Source organism: Venturia canescens, chromosome 1 (assembly GCF_019457755.1).
Source record: "Venturia canescens isolate UGA chromosome 1, ASM1945775v1, whole genome shotgun sequence".
Classification (NCBI taxonomy): Eukaryota; Metazoa; Arthropoda; class Insecta; order Hymenoptera; family Ichneumonidae; genus Venturia; species Venturia canescens.
The window spans coordinates 8,433,048-8,456,736 of NC_057421.1; the positions used below are offsets into that span (position 1 = coordinate 8,433,048).

The window sequence follows — 23,689 nt, forward strand, 5'->3', positions numbered from 1 at the left end:
GGTTATCTCGCTCTGTTTTTACGACGCTACCGCAGCTGTTTTCTCCAACTGTCTCGCGAGTTGGCGCTAAAATTTTTAACCCGTAGACGCCACACTGCCTTTGAGATCACAAGCTCACCGCACTGGTGCACATTTGCACTTGAAATTTTCAAAACTTTCTGTTTCATGCATGAACCTATGGAACCAATCTCGCAACGAGACTTTTTGGGGGCAACGATTCATTAGTAATCGATTGCAATCGTTAAAAAAATTGAAAAATCAAGTTTTGTTATAGAAAAATGGCCAAATCGAATAAAGGAATTTTGAAGTCCTTGGAAATTTTCGTGGCTGCGAATTCGCAGCAGCGTCGTGTCTACGGGTTAATCCTGAGCCTCCATATAATTTTGTCTCCTTCTTCAATGTCTCGTACATGCTTTTGTTCGAGACTCAATTCGTTTATCCAATAGACTTTTTCATGATCGAAGTTGTCAAGTTCCTACGTAACTAATGGCAGATGATTATCGAATTTGAGACGAACGTCCGTGTGCTTTTGCCGTCGACGTATCGTTACGTTTTTCTGTTGCTTTTGTTCCTTCAATTCATAGAATTTTTCTCAGGGATTCATGGCAAGTGGTAAACTTCTCTCGAGAAGGCAGTAAGTATCGATAACGGAAACAACAGCGGCATTTCATTTCTTCCTAGTATTAATATCTTCGTTCCTTTGCTTTCCATCATCTTCGATATCGCGATATACCGCTTTACGAGTAATTTTCTTCCTACTCAAAGATTCATTGATTACTAGTTCAGCAACAACCGAGAAAACACAGTGGCAGGTTCCTTTTTTACTTTTCAACGATCCTACACGAACTTCACCAAAAGCAAATTTATCGACTGGTCCCACCAATAAATACCGAAGAATAAAAATATATCCCGATTTTGAGAAGGCTGAGGTGGTCCGGATTAGACAGGCAGAAGCAAGTTACAGGGTGTCGCTTTGGTGGTGATGATTTTTCAAGTGAATGCGATAAAGTAGTGCCCGGTCCGGAGCACCGCGACGAATGTGTCCGTCATCGATGCTTTCCGGTATCCTCCTCCGAACGATCCACGATGCCATTCCATTTGTCAGAGATCAGAGCTCGCAGTCGAACATCATTAACGATCGTGTGATAACTTCATCCTGAAAATGCAAATTTTTATTATTATTCGGACATCAATTTTTCAGTTTTTTTTTTTTCATTTTATTCGTGAAAACATTTTTGACAGCTTCGCTAGTTATCTACGAAACACGCGACCCAAATTTATTTTAGCACACAATTCGAAAAAAAAAAATGACAGTTGAAAACTCAAATCGAACGTGGCGGTCGGTTGACATTCTTTTGAGCGACCGATAGTCGCGCGCGTGAACGGTACGTGGATAGCTTCGTCGATCTTCCGAGTGAAGCGGCTACTGGCGAGGACGATACTCGGATGGGTGACCGTTCAGCCGCGCACGGGCCCGCGGCATCAATCCCCCGAGTTTTTTCGGGGCTTCGGCACTTTCTTGTGTGACCGTGTGAAATAAAAATGGTTGAAAAAATTTTCCAATCTCGAAATGGCGTAATTAGAAAAGAACCTGAAAATTATTTAAAAGCATGATGAAAAAACAAGAAAATTATGACACACGCGACTCCCTCAGATTTTCGTTTTTCTTTTTGAAAAGGGCGAACACTTTTCTGAAAATTGCGACTCGGAATAATGAGCAGGAATGAGGAAAAACCTATTCGGATCGATTGTGCACGGGGATGTGGTCTTCCATCGAAATATTCCTTTCATTTTGCTGAATGGAACACACTCCGTTTGAATGTACTGGAGCACGAACGAGCAACTTTTCAACACTCCGAAGCACTTTGAACTGACATTATCCGCTAAAGAATTTCTACGATATCCATTGAAGCACTAATCATTACAGGCGAACGACTATTCAGCGAGGAGCAAACTACTGTAAAGTGAATATTGAAACGCTGTAAAAGCGACTCGATTCGACGCTCGAATAAATCACTTTCGTTTATTCCGTTATCAGCTTCGAACGCGGTCACAGATCCGTCGACGAAATATGTCAAGTGAAAAAAAAATCAATTTCTGCATACACTCGATGAATTGACAATAATCTAAACTGACGAAGTTTGAAAATAATATTTTTTTGCTGTACTTGCTCGTCGTTCGCTTGTGCATACTCTCGTACAATCCGTGAATCAAACAGTGAAGATCAAGAGCTAAAAAACGTTCCAAAGGCCAAGCACAATGGAATAAATGTGAGAGCAGCCGTTGGAAATTAAAAAAAAAAATTGAAAGTTCAGCTAAATTCAAAGTTTTTTTATATTCAGAGTCACAAACGCGTTTATAAATTCACTAAATTATGAACTGGACGACCATTTTTTTGTATCACACCATTTTTTGTCGTTTATGGTCCACCGGTAAATGTAAAAGAAAAAGAGTTTCCGAGAATCTTGGAAAATTGTTTATAAAAATATTTTGTGTATTTATTCATCACTGATGGGAAAATTCGGTCACCTTTTATGCACACCTACAGTCACGATTCCAGTTTTCGTACGGCCGGAGATAAATAAGTTCCCGTTGTAAGGGAACTGATGTTATAATCCTCAAAACAAGCCCGAAAAACTATAATTCGTTGTGGCATCGCGTGCAGAACCTCGGGAGAAAAAAATTCTATAAAAACCTGTTATCGCTCGTGGAATACGATGAAACGCGACGAAGTAACGTAGTAGTAGAGACGGGTCTTTATTTACGATTTCACAAAAGCTGCAATTATACGGGGTGTCCCACCACGAATGGTCGGTAACATTGGCGTCGGAAGGAAATTCCAAGTAAAAAACTCACGTCGTTTTTGTTCATTTCCCCTCGATCGCCAGCTATACTTTTCTATGCACTTGTTGACCTCGAGAAAGGCTCGAAAGCTTTTTCTGACGATAAAAGTTCAAAATTCACTTTTGAGGCTGAACTACTGAAAATATAGAAATAACTTTTTGGGGCTTTCTCTTGTGAATTTCAATGCAGTAAAAGATTGTCTCCATGTACTGTTGCGCCGGCTCCTGTCATTTCGACGGTGAGCAGTGGAATTCTATTGTTTTCTCAAGGAGCTGAAAAAAATCTTGTAAAACGAATAATTGTCGCTATTTATGTCAATACGAAATGCTCTTGGGTAATGTGAATTGTGAGACTGTTCGTATAGGTCTGTTTAATCTCGCGCTTTTGTCGTGTTTGTCTCGTTTCCGTCCGATATACGGTTATCCACATCAATAACTCTGTTATTTAAATATCTTGAAAACTGCAAGGTTTTCGAAGACATTTTTTCGAATATAACTGGCGTAGTTTCGAGAGTAATATCCAACGGTGGCTGATGCTGATTCTAGGTCAAGCAGAGGTCATCTTTGTTATTCTGAGGAACTATACACATATGTTTTTGTCGCAGAGTCGTATTTCTTGATCGATAAAAAAAAAGCTTTTGTCTGAAATTTTTATTCACAAAATCACAACTTCACAGATCCGATCAGCAATCTCCACTGGGCGATGCTGACGCCGACGATGAAAAGTAAAAACTAAACAATAACCGATAAATGCGGAACTGCCTTAGTCAAGCGAATGAGTGATACTTTTTACCGAAATAAAAAATATCAATCTTCGATTAAAATTTTAAATGTTTGGAAAAACTTTTTCGACACGCAAGTTATAATATTTTATGACAAATTTATAACAGAAAATATGAAGTTTCCGTTAAAACGACGAAGGTGACCTCTGGATGATCTCGAGGCAGCCATTACAGGATGTTTCCCGCCAAATCCTGCGAATTCCTCCGCCCCATACTTTCCATGAAATGAAAATAACAGAGTTGAAATTTAACCTTTGCTTACACGTGCTCGCATGAATTTGTTAACAAATTGAAAAATTGGGGTTCGTGAGTGTTGTTATCGCTCGAGATCTCCGTCCCAAACTGTCACGATTCTCACGAAGTAGAAAAAACACGACCACCAGGCGCGCTTTGCAGCGCCTGGGACCTAGCAACCCGTCAATGCTATTTGTAAGCGCAACAAGCCCGTCGCGTCTCTGGTGGCAGAGGAGCGCAAGTTTAGAATTATACCGGGAGAGGGTAGCGCTGTTGAGGGTCTTCGCGTAAGCGAACGAGCAAGCGACTTCTGTTTGAGAGCCTCGTTTCTATCTCAAGTCCCGCCAGTCTCTCACTTCCGAAGCGCTTCCGGCTATTTTCAAGATGCAGGATGAAGCACACTTTAGCTAATTTCTTTTGTGCAGTGCAGTTGAAGCTACGTAGTTGAGACAGTAGTTATAATTGAAGCAAAAGAGATAAAGAACAATCAACAAAAGTGGGATAATAAAATACGTGATAATCTAAAGAAAAGCATTCTAAACGTGGATTTTTAAAATTGTTGAAATACCGCATGCCAACCAAATTTAAATACAGTGACGTTCCTCGTCGATCGTAGCACAAAGAGGCATGGAGAGAAGGGGAAATTCGATTCGGCCACGAACATCCTTTTTTCGTTGTCCGGCGAACAAACTCAAGGTCAACGAGCGTTTTGAATTATTTACTTTCCGGACGAACTGCGCATTCGGGAGCTACAAAATGGGTGATGTTTTATGGAACGAAATAAACATTTCATAGCATGCGGAATGCAGCAATTTTCCTCGGTTCATAAAATTTCATTTTATCCGGACCGTTTAGAGTTTCGATAAAACCGAAAAGCTTTCTGTCTGATGCACCACTGTCGCGGTAATTGTGAATAAATAATCATCGGGACTATTTGCCACAAGTCAATTGAGACTCGTCAAGAACTTGTGTGATTTACTTATTAGTAACTTCCCTGCTGAATGATAATTCAGCAATCGATACTGAGAATAATATAAACAGAGACGTACCTCGGTCGATCAGCCTTCATTCTTCACCCTTCGAACCCGAGCGAACGAGCTTCTGACACGAGGATTAAACTAACCGATAGCCGTGTGTCCTACCCCCCTTTGAATTGTTCGATAAGCACGTGATCCTCTGAGGACTAAACGCATCACGCGATAAATTCATATTTTTTTTTCTTAGAACCACTAGAAACGAAACTTTCGTTTTTCCAACAGCGCGTCTAGTGGCATATAATTTTATGGAAACCCACTGAAATCCATTCCTTTTTCAAATATAAATTTTTTACTTCAACCTATTGAATTTAATTAATCTCGATTTCAACAGTTTTTGAAATTTTCAATGGAAAAGAGTGCGAATTTGAAGCAGTCGAAGTAATGCAACCCGAAAAATTTTAACGCCGCACGAAACCATGAACGATTTCGCCTATTCCCACCACCACAAAAGCAACCAATTCACTTGTCCTAACTTTGACCTTTTTGTGGCTACCTCGGCTAAATTTGGCTGTCGTCTCTCCACCGACTTTATTTACAGTGTCGTGAATCCTATCAATTTCTTACACTTTGCACGTAAATCTCACCCAAGTACCAATATTTCACGGTCAAAGGAGAATAAATACTGTAGGGAAACAAAACGCTCATGTTTGCTGTGCGCCGTACGTCATCGCGTAACTGTCGTTCTCGTCAAATACTGCGAACCATGTAGGGGCAAATGGAGGTGAAAATGGCTCTTGGGGAAAAAATGATCGAAAGGTTTCTTTTCTCAATTAATGATCCAGCTCAGTGGATTTATTTTTCATATCGTTTTCATGTGGCTCGATTACGTGTCTTATACTGTTTCTAACCATTTGGCCATATTTATCGAGTTCCGGCAACTGTTAACTTTCGAAACCGTCAGATTTTTCGCTCACGAAATGAAATAAATTGCTCGACGAGTGACAGTCACCAAAGGGGCAATTTTTCATTTCGAATTAGATCAATCAACGCTGCGAGATTTTTTGTATTCGTGAACACGTGGAAACGAGGCATTCGCATATCCTCCCTTCCAATCTTTGTAACGAGAGAACTGTTAAGGAGGGTGGATCGCGACGACACAATGTTGCGATGCTAACCCATGTTAAAAATATTAAGAATTTCAAAATTATAAGAATTTAATAAAATTTGGTAAATGTATTCTTTAAAAATATCTAAGACAGTATACATTCTTTTAGATTTTTCTACCACATAGCTCTCGAGTAATCGAACACTAAAGTACACGTGTACAAGTATAGAGTTTACACATATGCAGTTATACATCTCGTGCATAAAAACTTCGATTTAAGGATGTATAAGCACTCTAATTTTTTTGTATGCTATAGTACAAGCTTAGAACTTAATCTCTGTGAAATTTCAAGGTCTCTTAACGACTCTTTAATCGAAATATTTTTAGTCAAAAGAACACAGTTTTACGTGTCATATATAGCCACAATGACTTCGAAGCTTGTATAACTCAAAATTTAATGTATTTTTATATCAGATGTTAATCACAAAAACTTCTATTATACGCATTGAACCCTGAGAATTTTAACGGTTCGTTAAAAAAAGGGAGTCAACGGACATCTGAATTAGAAATATAAAGTTAAAGACGACAAATGTTCAGGGAACCTCATCAGGATTTCGTAACCCTGTGAAGTTGTGGCAACGTTGCGCAACCTATAAATGTAAACACTTGCACAATGCTCTATGGAACTTTTTTTGTCGTTATGGTAAGCTCTAACCTCAGCTGTCAACTGGCTACGTCCGATGTTGTCGGACGTAAACTTTTCACAGTGCACTACCGCGAGTCGTGTTAATAACTCTGCATAAAATCCTTTTCGTAATGAAATGGACTTAAATATTATTTAGGATTAAAAAATCATTACAAGATTTCTTAATAATATTGTGCTATAATATTATTGCCCGTGGTAATTTCTTTGAAAAAAAGGTCAAAGACTGTCCATGGACTAGTGCGAACCGCTTTTACATTCTTAACGCTCAATTGTTCAATAACCACGTGGTAAAAAAATTGTATTTGTATACTTGATGCCAAAGAACGTTATCACCAAATTTGATAAAATTCTGATTTTTATTTCGTGATCCACTCTACTTAAATCGTCGATGTTTGAATTATGAAATAGATAAAGTGAAAAAATTCTCTTCATGTGTCAACCGAGTGTTTGTGAGGTCTGTCAAAATGAGTTTACCGTCAAACTGTCCTGAGGGAAACCTCGACGCTCTTCGACGTCGCAAGGATCTTCGTTAAATATTAACAATCATAACGTCCCTTGTCAACGCGTTGAAATATTCCTATTCCAAGTGCTTTTATAACCGCCGAATGTTGTGACAACTAATTTTATGGCGGAGTGTCTATTTTTTCTGAAACAAAAATGTTTTTTTGCCATGGAATCGACGCTTTGGAAGTTTTCGGTGTCCGGAACGCCCGGCAAATACTTCCCAAATCTTTTCCTCTCAATCACTTTTTTTCAATCTTCGAGTTAAAAAAAAAACAACGCAGCGATATGTCATAATTGATGAAACTATCGAATTCCTTCAACGCATTCTTGTTTTTCGATTTTTATGCATTCCGAGTTTAAAAAAATAGCAGAATGAAACGACGAGAACGAATGAAATGAGAAAAAATGCGTCGAGATGAAAAAAAAAACACGTACAAGACGATTCGGGCATGTGAACAAAAAGGAATTCCTTTCGTTCGACAACGTATGAAATGTCGTGAAAGAATGTCCTATTCGAACGATACGAGGCCGAAGATTTGAGACTCTCGTTTCAAAGCATAAAATATTTGGAATCTCCCACCGAATTCAGTGCATTTCTACGCACACAGGAAATAATGGAGCTCACGAAAACCCCGTTTGACTTTCATCTAATATTCACCATGTCGTACGAGAGCTCTGTGACGAGAAATAACTCGAAAATGGCAAACTGTCATTTCAGCTTCGTAAATATTATATTAAGTGCATTAATGTACATCGAAGTGCGAGGTTCTACGACAAGATTAGTTGAAACGACGTTTGCGAGTGCTGCTGCGTGAACGAAGGCCAACGCTATCAATATTTTTGCTCCCTTGGCTAGTAAAATTCGTGGTACAGGTCCAGATTAATACTGCAATTGGGCACTGTCCTCGGAATGCGAAATTTTCGTGCCAACAAGTGAAAATATTAGTAGAAAATTTTTCCAAAAATTCTCGTTCTCTCAGTGCAGTACTTTGGAGCGAGTATCATTGTGCCACGGACAGTTAAAAATTGGCAGCGTCGTATCGACCGCGGAGTGAAATAATTCAGATTTCATTGAAATTCAGCGCTGTAAAACTTATCGAAGTTTCGTTGCAGCATTGAATTCCGATTATATTTGACTTTGCGATGTGGTGCAAAACTTGGCGATTGTAACAAGTTCAGTTTCCTCGTAACGACGTTAAGTAGGTCAAAATAATAGTTCATCCTTCGGATAAGAAAGTTTTTAAAATCGATATGCGACGACACGCGTTAGAAACGACGAAAAAGCTTTTACGCTGACGACGACGATTCACGAAGTACGTGGCAGAAATCGATTCCGCAATTACTCGCTGTACGATTCATTGTTCGTAGTCTCCTCGCTGTGGAATCGGTGCGATCGAATATCGCTTTGCGAATTCAAATGTTACACACTCTGCACACGCGCGGATACTCAATTTTTGTTTATCTCTTTGCGCCGCAACTTTCGACAAACTCAAATCGGTATTGGCACTATTGAATGAGCTGCTGCTATTTGCTCGAAATGTGGGCAGATAACGAGCATCAAAATCGTCGCATCTCTTCGACGTCGAATTAAAGGACAGTGCAAAAATATATTCGCACAAAAAAAAACATTGACGAACCGCGTATTCTGCTAGCAACGAATCTACAAGAAATTTGGGGCTTCTTCAAGTGTCTCAACTTCGTAAATTTCGTTTTTCCCGAGTGCAGGTGATTTGGGAACACACAGTTTGTCATCAAGGATGTACAGGCGCGAGGGCTGTTTTTAGATAACATCATTTTTTCACGTCTCTCATTTTTTTTACGTCTTACAATCCAAGGTTTCTTTTCTGAGCCTGCGAAATTTCAAGATCCCTCATCGACTCTGTTTCGTTGAAATATTAACAGTCGAAAAGTACAGAAATTAACGCGTCCCTTATGGCCACAATGACTTACTGGCTCCTTCAACCATCTTCAACTAAAAATTTCATACATATTTTTAACCCTAGAACGCATGACTGGGGTGTGAGCACACCCCACGCGAACTTCAAACCACGCTCCCGTCCTAACAAGCGACATTATCGACTGATTATCGACGGATTTTTTTATATATAAATTCAATTGAAATTAGTTTTATCGTACATCATTCTTTTCGTTATAAAAAAACGAAGAAAATGGTGTAGGATAAAGTCAGTTTAGCATCGTAGGACCGGATTTATAAGCAGAAAAAGAGTGGAGTGCGTTCAAACCCCGGTCATGAGGTTGAGGGTATGAAAAAAGGCACATGAGGTGTAGGGTTAAATTAGATGTCAAAGATTGAAACCATTATTTATATGAATCGAATCGTGCGGAGTTTAATGATACGTTAAAAAAGGAGGTCAACGGCCATTTGAATTAGAAATATTGAGTTGAAAACGACAAATGGTCGCATTTTTTAGGGCTACTAGGGTCACCGCACGCGCTTGTCTTTAATTGTTTTAACACTTTTTAAATAAAAATATTACTCAGGACTTCACTTACTCCATTACTTCACTCTTATGTCGCTAAATAAATAATTTATCTGAGACGATCGCGATCGAATGTGTTGCAATTGTTTCCTCCTTTTTTCTACGATCTGAAATACGAGGAGCGCAACATCGACAACCAATCAAAGTACGTCCTATAGCAGCTTCAAAAATAACTCGCACTTCGAGATTTCGTGACAACTCTTTCTGATCTCATCTGTCAACTGACTACGTTCAACTTTGTCAAACGTTGCCTTTTCGCAATGTACTATCGAATCATGTGAGAAACTCGGAGTGAAATATGTTTTGCAATGAGCTCAACTTAAACATTATTTATGATTAAAGAATTGAAATAACGCTTTTTTAATAATATTGTGCTGTATATGAATGACATGACACTGAAGTTTGCAACGTTGGAGTCCAACGAAATTATGGAAAAAAGCCTCCAATAATCCCAGTAATTTTCCAATTTCGTTCCGGGTCGAATTTGCAATTCGTAGCTCTTCAACCTGCACCGATACTTCGTGAAATAAAAAATTGGCCAATTATAAATGGTTTTTTTGTTCATTTCGTTAGACGTCGCAAACTTCAGCGTCGTTGAATGACTGGGGAAATTCTTTCAACCCGTAGACACCAGACTCGTGCAAATTTGCACCCACGAAAATTCCTTTCTTCAATTTGGCCATTCATTCGTAATAAAACTTGATTTTTCAATTTTTAAATGATCCTAATCGATCACTGAGAAATTGTTACCCCCAAAAAGTCTCGTTGTAAGATTAATTCCACACATTCGTGGATGAAATAAAAATTTTTGAAAATTCGAAGAGCAAGTTTGCACCAACGTTGTCGGTATGTGACCTCGAAGGGAGTGTAGTGTCACGGGTTAAAAAAATATGGAAAGACTGTCGACTGACTAGTACGACGCACATGTACGTCCTTAATTTACAGGGAGGGTACAATTGGGCATGTTAATTATTATTGATCTTTCCTCAGCTATTTTAACCTCCACTTTCATGAAGCAGTCGAATCCGCATTTCTTATACCTCGTTCGAGAATTTTTCTACTCGAATGATAAAAATTTAAGGCAAAGGGCTAGAAAAAGTGTCACAAAAATTCCATGCGGGTGGGATCGTGAATGGAACGACTGGATTATCGGAGATCTCAAAAGTCACTCACTTTAAGGCAACTTTCAATGAATTCTTCTATGGTGATGACGCCATCGTGATTGAGATCGAGTTTTTCGAAAACTCTGTCCAGTTGTTCTCGGGCTTTTCTTTCCTCCTCGAACAGATGTTTGCGTCCCATGAGTTCGTGTACCGCCGTGACGACTTCGCCGAGTTCGCCCCTCGATATGCACCCGTCGCCGTTGATGTCGTAAAGTTTAAAGGTCCATCGTAACTTTTCGTAAATGCTACCCCTCAGCAACGTCGACAAGGTCACGAGAAGATCCTAAAAAAATAAGCTTACAGTCTTTCGCCGGAGCGCAACACCGAAAACAACGAAAGTCAAGATCAATATGTCAGCGACTGCAAAATTCATGGGACTACGAGAGCCGGAGGCTCGAGTATTAAGCCGCTAAATCCGATTGGAGCACAACAGCGGAAAGCTACTCGGTCGACGGTTGTGACGGTTGTCCGGCCGAGCCTCATTTTCAAATTGAATTTCCAGTCAAACATTTTGAGATTTTTTTTTACTGAAAGACTCCGCGAGTCTTGGAACCTCGAAATTTTCGACAGCGCGCACTTTGACCGTGCGCGCTGTCAAAACGCTTGAAGATAGAGCTGAAAAGGTAAGGACTGATCTTTCAGAGCATCAAATTTACTGCAAAAAAGGTCATCTCACGTTGTTTGCTATCCCCACTATTTAGGTCCTGAGAGCGGCTCGAAATGTGACCTGGTTTCCGAGAGCCATGCGTAAGCCAAGCGGCTTTATCATCCTTTCTCGAACCGTTCTCAGGCCTAAATTACTGAGGCCAGAAAAACCTCTTCGCATCCTCTTTTTCCTACCAAATTTCTACGAAAAAGTCCCCGACGTTTCCCCCCCCCCCCCCCCCCTCCCCATTTTTCACCGTTTTTACTGTCTGCCCGAATCTATCTATCGAGTCTGTCGATTAAATTAGGAGAGACTCGGACAAAAACGGTGTTAGCAGCTTTTTCCGTTTGGAATTCGGCCACCAAATCGAGTGTACGGGATCATCCGTGGTGGGGAGGGAAGCCCCGGACTACAAAGTGTAGCGAAATAAAAGAAACACGCAACAGCAGTTGTGCCAAATTGAATTACGTGATGAAAGAAAATGACAACAAAAAAATGCCAGTTCACTGCTTTTCTTGTGTCGCCGTCATCGGACGTTGGTGAGCCGAATACAAATGACACTGAAGTTTGCAACGTTGGAGTCCAACGAAATGATTTTAAAGAACCCTCCAATAATTCCAGTAATTTTCCAATTTCCTTCCCTGTCGAATTTGCAATTCGTTGTTTTTCAACCTGCATCGATACTTCGTTAAATAAAAATATTGGTCAGTGTCAAATGTTTTTTTCCTTCATTTCGTTGGACTCCAACGTTGTAAAATTCAGCGTCGCGAATATTACAAGTTTTGTTAAAATTTTTCAAATCAAATACTGAAATAATTAAGTGCCGAATGTTCACAGAATAGTTGAGCGCAATTGAAGCTGCTTCGAGTAGGAGAAGTAGTTGATACAAGCACGAGTGACGTTTCAATTTTCCTTTATTCGAAGGCGAAAATACAGGAGAGACGAGAACGAAGCGGGGTTCCTGAGCAAATATTTGACTTTTCAGAAGTTTCAGAAACTTTGTCTTTTTTTACTCCCAAACACCAAGAAATGTCACGTAATTTTTTGTAATTAAAAAACAAATTGGAGCCGAACGTTTCGGGGTTTAAAAATTTATGAGTTTATTGCAAAATCCAATGAAAATATGAGATTTTAAAAATAACTAGAATTGTAAAAAAAATCCATGAAAGAAGAAGAAACTTTGAAAAAATTCCATTTTCGTTTCTCCTTGAAAAAATATGACAATGAGGTAAAGGAAAGAGGAAATTTCCGTAATTTCGGAAGTACCCCGTTTCGCCCCGGTCTCCCCAACAATTTCGATCCAATTTCGTCTCCTCCGAAGGTTTCACATTATTTGCAGTGAATTCTGTGGCCTTTCGTGGAATATTGAACATGAAGAACCCACTCGTAACGTTTCTACGGCGGCAAATGGAAAAAAAAAAAAAAAAAAAAAAAACGACGAAATTTCGTCGGATTGCAAGGACACGACGAGAAGTCGAACGAGTGCACGAGGAATTGGGAGTGAAAATGTTTGCACATGAAAAGCAAGCGGATCTCACGCGCGTTACATCGGTCAAATGAATATTGAGTGTTTTTTCTTTTTTTTTTTTTTCGTTTGTTTTTTTCAAGTGAAAAGAGAGCTCATCAGAAATTGAGTAGATGTTGCGAAAAAGTGATTATCGGAATTTTAAGGTGATTAGCCTCGCTCACCGTGGAGATTGGTGCGATTGAAAAAACAGTGTTCGATAATTACCCTAAAGCTGATAGCTCCCTTGCAGTTAACATCGAAAGCCTTGAACACGTGATGGGCGTAGTAGCTTGAGTCTGCAATTATTTGTCACATAGATAAACGCGAATATGGAGAGAAACTTGGAGCAACGTCGTACTTAAACTCGAGGCGCTTAATAACCCCCTTAAAACACTTACTTCCATGTGGGAAGAATTTCGCGTAGATATCCTTGAAGCTGTCTTCGTGCACGACACCCTCCGGACACTCCTGGAAAGCATTGAACAATTTATTTGACAAAAATTCATCGGAACGACTCACTCCCGGCCTTAATATCGATGCAACGTAACCGAACGCTCGTAGCAACTGAACGGAGCTTCGAAAAATCACTTTAAACTCTTTCCACCACGTTTCCATGCATTTAAGGTAGATGGGTGACGGCTACCTTATTTTTGCACCGACTACGTTTATCGCAAATTTCAAAAGACGAAACTTACTTGAAAATAATTATTTTATTACTCCAGAAATATTGTCGGCGGAGAACCAACATTTTAACACAATTTTATTGTTAAAAAACGTTTGAAGAGTTCACTTTGACTAGCGCGGTGCAAACACCTGCCGCCATTGATGTCACGCTCTCAGTTTTGCCCACAAATTGATAGATTATCGAGTCAGTTTACTGTCCAAAGTAGTATTGCAGTGGAGAAAAACGAAAAAATTAACGATCAAAAGTTTACTGGGATAAAAATGGTCGTTTTGTAAAAACTGAGAAAATACGGGGCGACACAGACAACTATAAAATATGAAGAAAAGTTCGAACTGACATCACACGTGTCCGAACGATTTCTCATCAGATATTTTAGAATATTTCAGCCGATTTTCAACGGTAAGGTTAAAAAACTGTTCTCGAATATATCCACGAAATACAACAATTCAGTAAATTTTCATGTTTGTACAACTTTCGTGTGCCGTAGTGACAAGTGTCAGAAAAGACGATATTCGATGATTAATTTGCTGTTAAACTACACGGTAAGCCTCCAAATTTTGCAAATTTATCCAGTACACACTCGTGTTTGTCTAAAAAAAAAATCACCGCGTAATCTTGGATAGCGAATATTCACCCGTCTACCTTAACTACAAAATTCGTCATTGAAGATGAAAAAAAAATTTCGAATGAAATTGGCTCTCGCAACGACGATGATCGGAGAGCCGACTGGTGCGACAATGAGAGACACTCTCGATAATTATTAGCGTTACATTAATCCGTGAATGATGCTTGGAACACAACCCCCGCCCTCGACGGGGCTTAATTGGAGTTGTGATTCCAGAGTTTGAGTCGTTAGCAATTGTGCTGCTAACAAGTTGCTTGAATTAGTAAAACATTGGTATTTATGGACGGTGGATTAGCACGAAGACGAACTGCTCCGAGCGTTTAATTAAAAGCGTTGGCATCTCGTCTTTTCTTTTCTCCCCCTCGACCTAAAGAGCTTCTATAAAAGCCCATCGACTGGGACGCTAAAAATTTCTAATTTCTAAATTCACGTTTATTCAAGGAAATTCAACAGAAAAACAGTGCATGTCAAAAAAGTGCAAACCGCTTTGTCTAACAGTGCTAAAGACTATTCGCTAATGTGTCTCACTGGCATAAGCCACTTCTTTCAAACGTTTACATTCTTCCCGAGTAACACACGACATGTGCAACTTTGAATGTACGCGTCCCGAGACTCTGACGAGTCTCCCAATCGCCGACCGCGCTCGGTCGACCGGTTTTCAAAATAAATGTAAGTGAGGCAAGGGGTGAGACATACCTGCTTGAAGCCGCGATACATGACGCGAATTTCTTGTCTCGAAAATTTCGTTTGACGCAAAAGTTCTTCGATGGCAACTGGCCTGGTCATTTGGTGCCTGGTGTGGGTGCTCTCGAAGTCGAAGAGGGCATCTTCGGGGCCGGGTGAGTCTGGGGGAGTGGCCATTTTGTGGTGTCTTCGAGTGCCCTTTTTTCTCGCGTCTTTTTCTACTCGACGAGCCTCGTTACCATGTTCTCGTGTTTTTGTCAATATTTCGATCGACAGGTGCCATCTTGCGTTGTGTGTTCCTTCGTTTCGCGACGAGTTATTCAACGAGGTGCAAATCTGTGTGTTGCGTCATATTGCAAAATGCTTAACCATTTCGTAAGATTAATCATACATTTTTGTTACGCCTCTGTTATTGCTTCATTGTTTGTCGTGTTATTTATTTTCATATTTTCTCAATAAACTTCTTTCGCCCCGTAATACGGCGTCGTCGGCTACCGTTTTGCAGGCCAATCCCGATCTGCAATCAACGAGCAAGTTCCAAACTTGTTACTAATCGCGTTACCGACCTCAAGCCTCGCGCTCCGTAGATTTTCAGAACCTGCCAATCTCTTCTTCGTTACAATCATTAGAAGTCCCTCTCTCTCGCTCTCCATCCGCTCGATCGACTCAACGAGCTTGTATGCTTTCCGAATCGAGCGTTAGATACGCTACGTTGACAGGTATCGCGACCGGTGCACTCATCGGCTCACCAGCAAACGATTCAATCGACTTTCTTTCAAATACCCCTAAATAATAATCACCTTGAAACAACTCATCGAACTAAACACGAATAATCGAGCTGGCCTGTACGCCGTTGATTTTCTAATTTATGTTTGCAATGTTGTAAGCGACGCACATGACTGTTTACCTGAGAATATGTACTTTTCGATTAAAGTTTTAACTTTCGTGTCAATTATTCCATTCTACACTGAGAAAAAAAAGTCACTGGAACAACGAAAAGTGGCATTACGGGGTGCCAATGAAATTTATGAGCATCACGAGGTTGGACATGATTAAGGTCACTCCTGTATTGCATGCTAGTCAAATGAGTGCTAAATTTTCAAAACGCTTTTAAACCAAGTTCATCGTACCGATTAAACTTATTGTTAGTAGATATGTTTTCAAGCGTATTTTATTGACGTGAAAAAATATTCAAAATGATGGTTTTGCAAAACCATCAACCGATAGATGCACATTTCCATGATGACACATTTTCACAGCTATTTTTCAAAGAATCATCTGTATTTTTTAACCGATTTTATTGCACCAAGTCTCATTTTCTTCCTCAACTGATCCTCTACGAATTCACCACGTAGATTTTCCTTTAAACTCATTTCTGAGAGAAATTATGAATGAAAAAGTTTTTTCACTTAATGAACAATTGGCTGCAACAGCGAAACGATCGAGTTAAAAAAACAACTACATGGTGGATTCATGGAGGACCGGTTGACGAACAAAATGAGACTCGTTGCAATAAAATCGATGAAAAAAGGCAGATTATTCTTTGAAAAACACCAGTGAAAATGTGTCAGTGTGTAAATTTGCATTTATCAGTTGATGCTTTTGCAAAACTAGTGTTTCAAATATTTTTACATCTTGATAAGATATGCTGTAATACAAATCCACTAATAATACATTTAATCGGTACGTTAAACTTGGTATAAAAGCGTTTTGAAAATTTAGCACTCATAAACGAATAAAATAGTTTTAGATCAAACTGCAGATTTACTGTGTCCGAAAAAGTTGCAGTTGAACGAAGAAAACTCTTACAGTAATATTAATTGTCATTGAATCAACAATTTTTTTTTCTCAGTGTTGAGGAGACCGGGTTAGAACGGGGTGTTTCAAGAGTGACGAAATTTTTTCCGTTTTTTATATTTTTCCAAAAGACACGAAATTCTTCGAAAAATTGTGGACATTTTTTTATTTATTCTTTCCATTTCTTATATTTCTTGTTGAAAAGTTGAAAATTTAATTTCCATTTTTTTCAAATTCTTCTTTTTTCTATTTTCTTACATCGTCCCTTTTATATGACGTAAAAGAAAATTCACAAACTTTAGAGGGGCACTCAGTTTGGCCCCGAAATTGTATTTTTTGGACACTTGCGAAAAATTGCAGCGAATTTTTCGATGTTGGAGAGTGAGAAATAAAGGAAGCTGCTCAAACTTGTGTAAAGTACAATACTTCCTTAGGCGCTCCTCGTTTTGCCCCGGTCTCCCGAATTTATAACAATACTAATATCAATAATTCGAAGAATTAAAAGTCAACGATCTTGCCAAAGCGTTTTTCTACTGATTTTTTAAAAAGTCCAGCAACTAACTGAGCTCACTATTATCTGATAACTTGCGAAATTCGAAAAGCATCGAGCGTTCCACATTTGAGATCTTGAAAGTGTGAAAAATGAAAAATCTCATGCAGCAAATCTCAAGTTTTTCGCAAGATTTCCTTTTGTCGATAGCCTTTGACAATTTAAATTAACATTTGTATCTCTCGTGTCCGGAAAAGTGGCCTTTTCGCCATTCAATTTTGTCTTCGGACTTCCGTACAATAGACCAATTGCCGTTACTCGGTTATTTCGCAAGTTATTCGAAACTTTTCAAAGTTTTACCGAAGAGTCGAGTATTCAACGTGGCTGTGGCGAGACTCCTATCTTGGGCTATCGAGGACTATTACATTCGGAGAAATCCGGAGAAGTTTGTCGTCCGACAGCCAAATTTGGAGGTTTAATACAGAAATCCTTGATGATTACAATCTCGAAGAGCCAACTTCTCCGCATTTCTCCCCATTTCTATCGACTCTGCTACGCTATTCGGGTCTGAGTATTTAATAACCATATGTTCAAAGTTTTCCAAAAATATCAAGAAATCAATGTAACGGTGAAGTGACGAGTGTATAAAATACTTTTTTTTCTCACTATTCAAACATTTTTTCATGAATTGTTAATTCGATTTTCTCGTGAAGGATCGCTTAAAAGATTCAAGTTAGAGTTTCGTTTCCGAAATTTCGTTCACGTATTCGACGAGTAATCGAAAATTTGATGTCAAAAATCCACAAAATTCATGATCTTCGGAAAGATCATTCGAGAAATGTGCTTTTCCGAATTGCCGACCAAAAATTTATATTTTCAGCAGATCATTTCTCACCAATGACAACAGAGTGAAGGAGAAATAATTTTACTTTTTCTAAGGCGAAAAAAACATTTAAAAACTCCACAATCGAAGGTCAGTCGTGTCGGAATTCCTTGGAAAAAAATGTTTCATTCTGATATTTGTGGCGTTGCTGACAACGCTGATAAAGATTGAGAATACTTTTCCGCTCAAGAAAACTCCAAAAATATTTATCATTGCTCTCTATGAAAAAAGGTGAAGAAATTTTCGGAATTAAAACGATAAAAAGTATTGGAATTATTCTCTCCTAACGATGAACTCTGAAAATAGCAATTTCGAGGCGTTAGTTCGACCTTTATTTCGCATACCCATGAAAAAAGTCTCCCCGATCGTCATTCTCATAAATGACGTTGAACTTCGCAACGTCATTTCGCCGGAGTCCAACGAAACGATCTAAAAAGGACTCCAATAATTCCACTAATTCTCCAATTTCGAGGTTTTTCAAGCGGCGCCGATGCTTCGTGAAATAAAAAATTGGTGGATAAAAATTTTCGTTAATTTCGTTGGACCCCAACGCTGCAAACTTCCGCGTCGTCGTCAATTTAACTTCATCAAATGAGCGAATATTCCGGAAAACTTTGGTCGGAAAAATGATGGCGATTTTTCGCGAGAAATCAGGTCGGGTTCGTTCGAACGTTCGTCGCGCCCCCCCCCACTCTAATGGGGTTGTGAAAGTAAATGAATTTTTTCACAAGTTTTAATTAATGGAGCGTATAATAATTGAAATTGAAACTAGTCTAATTTAGAATGCAATTAAAACTATGGAGATACGGTCGAATTGGTTCCATACGAAAAACTCGTAACGAGAGAGCATTCTCTGTTGGAGGTGAAGGAAGGGCAGTTTACTCACGTGTCTAGAAGGCGGGCATGCCTGCTGCGGAATGAGCCAGTGGCGAACGCTCTTTCGAAAACTCCGATGACATTTATTTTACATTTTAAACGATTAATCTATTTTTTATTGCTTCAAGCGGATTCGATCCGCAAATTAGTGATTCGGAGAAAATGAGCGGTTCACACGGTTTTTTCGTAGTCTCGTGAGACATTGCACTGCTTCGAACAACGATTTATTTCATTAACACTCCCGTCGTGAGTTCCCATCATCGAGGCTCAGCCTCTGCTTTGGCGCTGAGGTTTTTTTTCGGATTGTCAATTCCAATGGTAATCGCATTGACCATCATTTCTCAGTCATCTCCCGACGCTTTCGAATGTTGATAGTGTTTAAAAACGTTTTATTGGTTTCATCGGGCACCTCGGATACGAGCAAATATTCTTGAATAAAAAGAAGTTCGAAAAAGGGTCAACAAAGTTTTGTTTGAAAATGACGAAACGTCTGATCGGTCGTGCATCTCAAATGGAGCATCTCATCCGATAAAACACGATGGAAAAACTCGCCAGTAGTTTAAGGTTTCTGAGATATAAATAAACGATTTTATGGCGTCTCGGAGAAACTTTCGTGTCCCTAAAATTGATTAAACGTCAATAAAACGAAATTGAGTGTCGAAAATAAGGCTGGAAGTTGGCTCGTGTGTACACTGGAGAATCGAGATTCCTCACGCGTCACCGCGATCAATACTCGGTCGGTAAAGCAGATTAAGGGTAAACGTACTTGGCGAAAGTCGTTGCCGCGATTCCTTCCGAGTAATCAAGTCCGAAACGTCAATAATTCGAAGCCTAAGATTCCTAGAACGGTCGCCTCTTTCGTTTTTTCACGAGGAATAAAATTGATCGATTATTTAGAAAAATTTGATGCTCGTATTTACGTTGCATCGAACGTGTTTAGGCACGGTGGTTGAAACCGTTTTTTTCCATCCAGCAGTCGTCGAGCGTGCAGCGACTGTGTACGCGAAGCGTCAAAAATGCCTTTCCCAAGCTCGCATATTCGTCTTCGAAAGTAATAAAGGCAGTTACGTCAACGTCGATGGGTTAGAAATTACGTAACTGGAAATCCCAATAGAATTATCTACCGAATTCACCATTGTGGTTTCTCGCATGCGATTCTCACTGTTTTGATGCAAACACTAATACCAAGAATACGTGGTCACGCATTCCACGTTCTCGGATTCTTAACCCCTCACGCACGCGGCTCGAACATTTCTGAGAAATGCCAAGAATTTTCCACTCTAGAAATCACAGAATCGTCTGTATCAAGTCATAAACCTCGGGAGATAATATTTACATGAAACTGAAAAAGAAAAAAAGCACACAAAAGAATCATTATTTCAGTTATGAAAACACAACCGTACCATGATTCTCTACCTGCTTTTGCAGCTTGAAACAAAAATAGTTTCAAGCGTTGTGATAAAATTTGTGATTGAATCGTGAATTCACTCTACTTCAAAAATTTTACATTTTCTCGTTTGTTCGGCAACATTTTTCACGAAGATCCTTAACGAATGCGCCTTTTTGATAAATTATATATTCGATATTTGACGTTTTTGACGTGAACTTACTGCCTGAATTGTCACTGGAAATCTTTCTGATTCGAGGAAAAACTGTTTGTTACACGAATATTGTGGTGAAAAAATTCCGTATCGAGCTTTCGCGTTGCCACACGATTTTCAAGAGCCGAATTTTATATCGACGATGAATTGAGATATTGACGAATAAAAAGGTGAAATCGAATACATAGAAATCGAGGGAACGCAACCACCGGTTTGTGCATGTCTATATTTACACGTTTCACATGTATTGGAGCGAGTGTCTACGAAAAATGTATTTTGATCACGCATCCTGAAAGCCGGAGATCGATTTTCTGAAATATTGCTGATGCACGATTGGTTTACGGTGCAGTAAAAAAGGAACTTAAGAGTTTTGTATTATCGTAAAATTCGGGTGTTTTGGCGATTGTAAATCGAGTTGATCGGCACGTCAATTGACCTTTTGTGCTTACTGACAAATATATTCGTGGAAAAATAAACGTAGAGAATTACCGAAATGCCACACTTTAGCACGAGCGAATTTCCACAAATTCTTGTCACGAATCGTACAGCAGCAGTCTTCGTAATAAAAAATTCCAATACTTCGAAATATGATTAATAACTCGAACGAATTTATGGATTTTTCAAGATGGAAAAGTCATTTGCACATTATCGGATGAGCACGACTGTAATAGAAATAGCCAGAGAGTAGCAGAAGCCGAAACAAGTAGAAACGAGTCGGCTATATGCACGCACCCCGAGAGTTCGCTCTCATTCGGATATTCCGAATATTTACACACGCACTCAGCTCCTCCGCTCATACCAGATCTCGGAATATTTTCCGGAACGAGCACCGGCGAAAAGAAAATAAGGACGGTAACGTTTGCCGAATGAAAATATCAAAAAATCTGCACCCCTTAACGTACAGAATAACAGGAAGAAATTTCAACGACAAACGATAAATATAGCGCTGAATTTTTGCTTTTAAATATGTCCAAACCGGCTTAATAGTATCGGACTATTTATCAATACCTTAGTGGTGAAGGGACGATAAGGCGACCTCGACATTTCTCCCACTTTTCCATAGGTACACGGATACAAGTATGCTTGATTTTATCTTATGTTACCCCCTTTTCCAATAAGCGGTGGTTCTATTGGTTTTTTTCGTTTCGTTTCTGACAAGTGTTATGCTGGTGCAGTGCCAACTTGGAGAGCCAGAGGTTAGAAACTACTGATTCCCGATATTTGTGGGGAAAACGCCTCTTGTATATATCCGAGGGTTCAATGGTAAAAAGAGAATAAAGCGTTTCGAGCAATAGGAGGCGAAAACGTTTCTTTGAAAAATAACATCGTGAGGATTCGATGTAGCTGCCGAAGCGATGCGTGGTTATGTCAATAAATAATAAAAAACATGGGAAACCCGTAGATTTATTTCATTTATCGGAACGTTTGTTTTATTTCTGTTATTTTGATTTTTTTTTTTATATTTATGAACTCCTGATCAAGAAGCGTGTTTACCCCGAACGATATAATACGAGTGCGTTTCTATAGCACATAGGAGCTCCGTGGCGATGGACAGCCGGCGCTACACTGACATTCGCCACCCACCGAGGGGCTGATGGCTCTGCCCGGGTACAGCCGAGGTTCGCCGAAGCCTCCGTTCGGTTGCGCTCGGCTTCGACTCTCGTACAGTGTAAATTTTCTACGATTATCACGACGCTGACATCGTACGAGGATGCTCGATAGTTGCCAAAACCTTTTCTCCTGTCGAGGTATCCCACTTGGGACTATTACCGAATGGGGTGTTTGGATAAATGGACGATTGGGGAGTCTCAGTACGTGAATCACAGTGCGGGAATGGAATATAAAAAAGGGAAGAGGTTATCGACATGCTACATCTGTTTTATGATGCAGGGATGCTAAAACTTTCCCGCCATTATAATTCCAGTAGCTGTTTGTCGACATTTATTTACCATTCGAATTCCGAGGCGTTCGAATAACTTTCATCGGACATTAAATTCTTCGTTTATTGCAACAAAATGTCTCTCGTAAAAAAAACTGTTATCCAATTTGGATCTTGAATAGAAAAATTTATTCATTGTTGACAAAATTGAATCGTTCGAAAATGTAAAATAAATGGGAATTCCGTTGTGCTTGTCAGTTTTACGGCCCATCTGTACTGAGGATTGTCGAACGTTTCGGTTATTTCGAGCGTAAATCCTTTCCTGTGTGTACAAATCTCTGAAACTCTTTTCCTGAGCAATTTATTTCAGATTCATACTTGGCGGCCATTTTGGCTATTCAATTTTTATGGTAAACGCACTGCTAGCGCATCAGAGCTGCTGCTGGTTGTTGCGTGATACGATACTGTCTGCGATCGATATTCCATTTTGAAAAAATGGAGTGTCATTCTCGTTTGCGTTTTGCTCATATACAAATATTACAAAAATTCTCAAGTGCCACGAGTTATTCAATTTTAATATAAAATTCAGATTTCTTTCTAGTTTTTCATTGTTTGGATTTTTGTCATGGATTTTCTAGCTGTGACGTACCGACCGAGCCACCATAAATGTGAAAAGAAGGCGAAAACCTCGAAAGTGACTTATCCCTGATCAAGTTTAGCCGCTTGGGCACCGTCGATGTTTTCGCGACTCTTGTCTTTGTGGTTGTATTTTTAAAAAATTACATATCAAATTGTAGAGCTGAATTATTGGCATGCGTCATGAGAAATGCCTTTCGAAAAGGAAACGCGATCGGTGAATCGATCATTTTCGTAGATTTATTGATTTTCAAATCCACCGTTCATCATTCCTGCATAAAATTTTCCAAGTTTAGTGAAAATATAAATTTTCTTCGACCACGTTATGCAGGCTAGAAAGTGTAACAGGATCGAAAAGTTGGAACGGGGTTAAAGCGCTTGCGAGAGCGTTACATGACGTGGAAAATGTTTTTTTCTCTCTCAATAAAACAAACATTCCGAGGTGTGCGTGTTGCGGTTGAATCCTTTCAACCGATGTCGAGATAACGTCATTGTTCTCGCACGAAAGCTGAAAATATAAATATTGGAAACCGTAGATTGTGGACTTCCGGTGAGATGTGGAGCG

General features: G+C 39.4%; 1 protein-coding gene across 5 annotated transcripts; it reads right to left on the minus strand.

Moving 5' to 3' along the window:
* Window positions 1–454: 454 nt before the first annotated feature.
* Window positions 455–22,174, minus strand: LOC122419189 (Kv channel-interacting protein 1). 5 transcript variants are annotated; one of them, XM_043433518.1, is made up of 8 exons: window positions 21,618–22,174; window positions 19,019–19,437; window positions 15,561–15,747; window positions 14,975–15,479; window positions 13,367–13,436; window positions 13,194–13,264; window positions 10,826–11,098; window positions 455–1,156 (listed from the first exon to the last, which is right to left on the minus strand). In XM_043433518.1, exons 4-8 carry the CDS (start codon window positions 15,137–15,139, stop codon window positions 1,109–1,111), a joined length of 627 nt encoding a protein of 208 aa, XP_043289453.1. In that variant the 5' UTR covers window positions 15,140–15,479; window positions 15,561–15,747; window positions 19,019–19,437; window positions 21,618–22,174; the 3' UTR covers window positions 455–1,108. The 5 variants fall into 5 exon arrangements, with proteins under 5 accessions (XP_043289453.1, XP_043289450.1, XP_043289451.1 ...); XM_043433515.1 differs by lacking the exon at window positions 15,561–15,747; XM_043433516.1 differs by lacking the exon at window positions 15,561–15,747 and having other exon boundaries at window positions 22,104–22,170.
* Between the last annotated feature and the right edge of the window lie 1,515 nt (window positions 22,175–23,689).

Coding starts and splice junctions, on each gene's coding strand:
- LOC122419189 (XM_043433515.1), bottom strand. CDS start 15,139: ATGGCCACTCCCCCAGACTCACCCGGCCCCGAAGATGCCCTCTTCGAC. Junction 13,437..14,974: donor TGTATCGCGGCTTCAAGCAG/GTATGTCTCACC, acceptor AATGCTTTCCAG/GAGTGTCCGGAGGGTGTCGT. Junction 13,265..13,366: donor GAAATTCTTCCCACATGGAA/GTAAGTGTTTTA, acceptor AAATAATTGCAG/ACTCAAGCTACTACGCCCAT.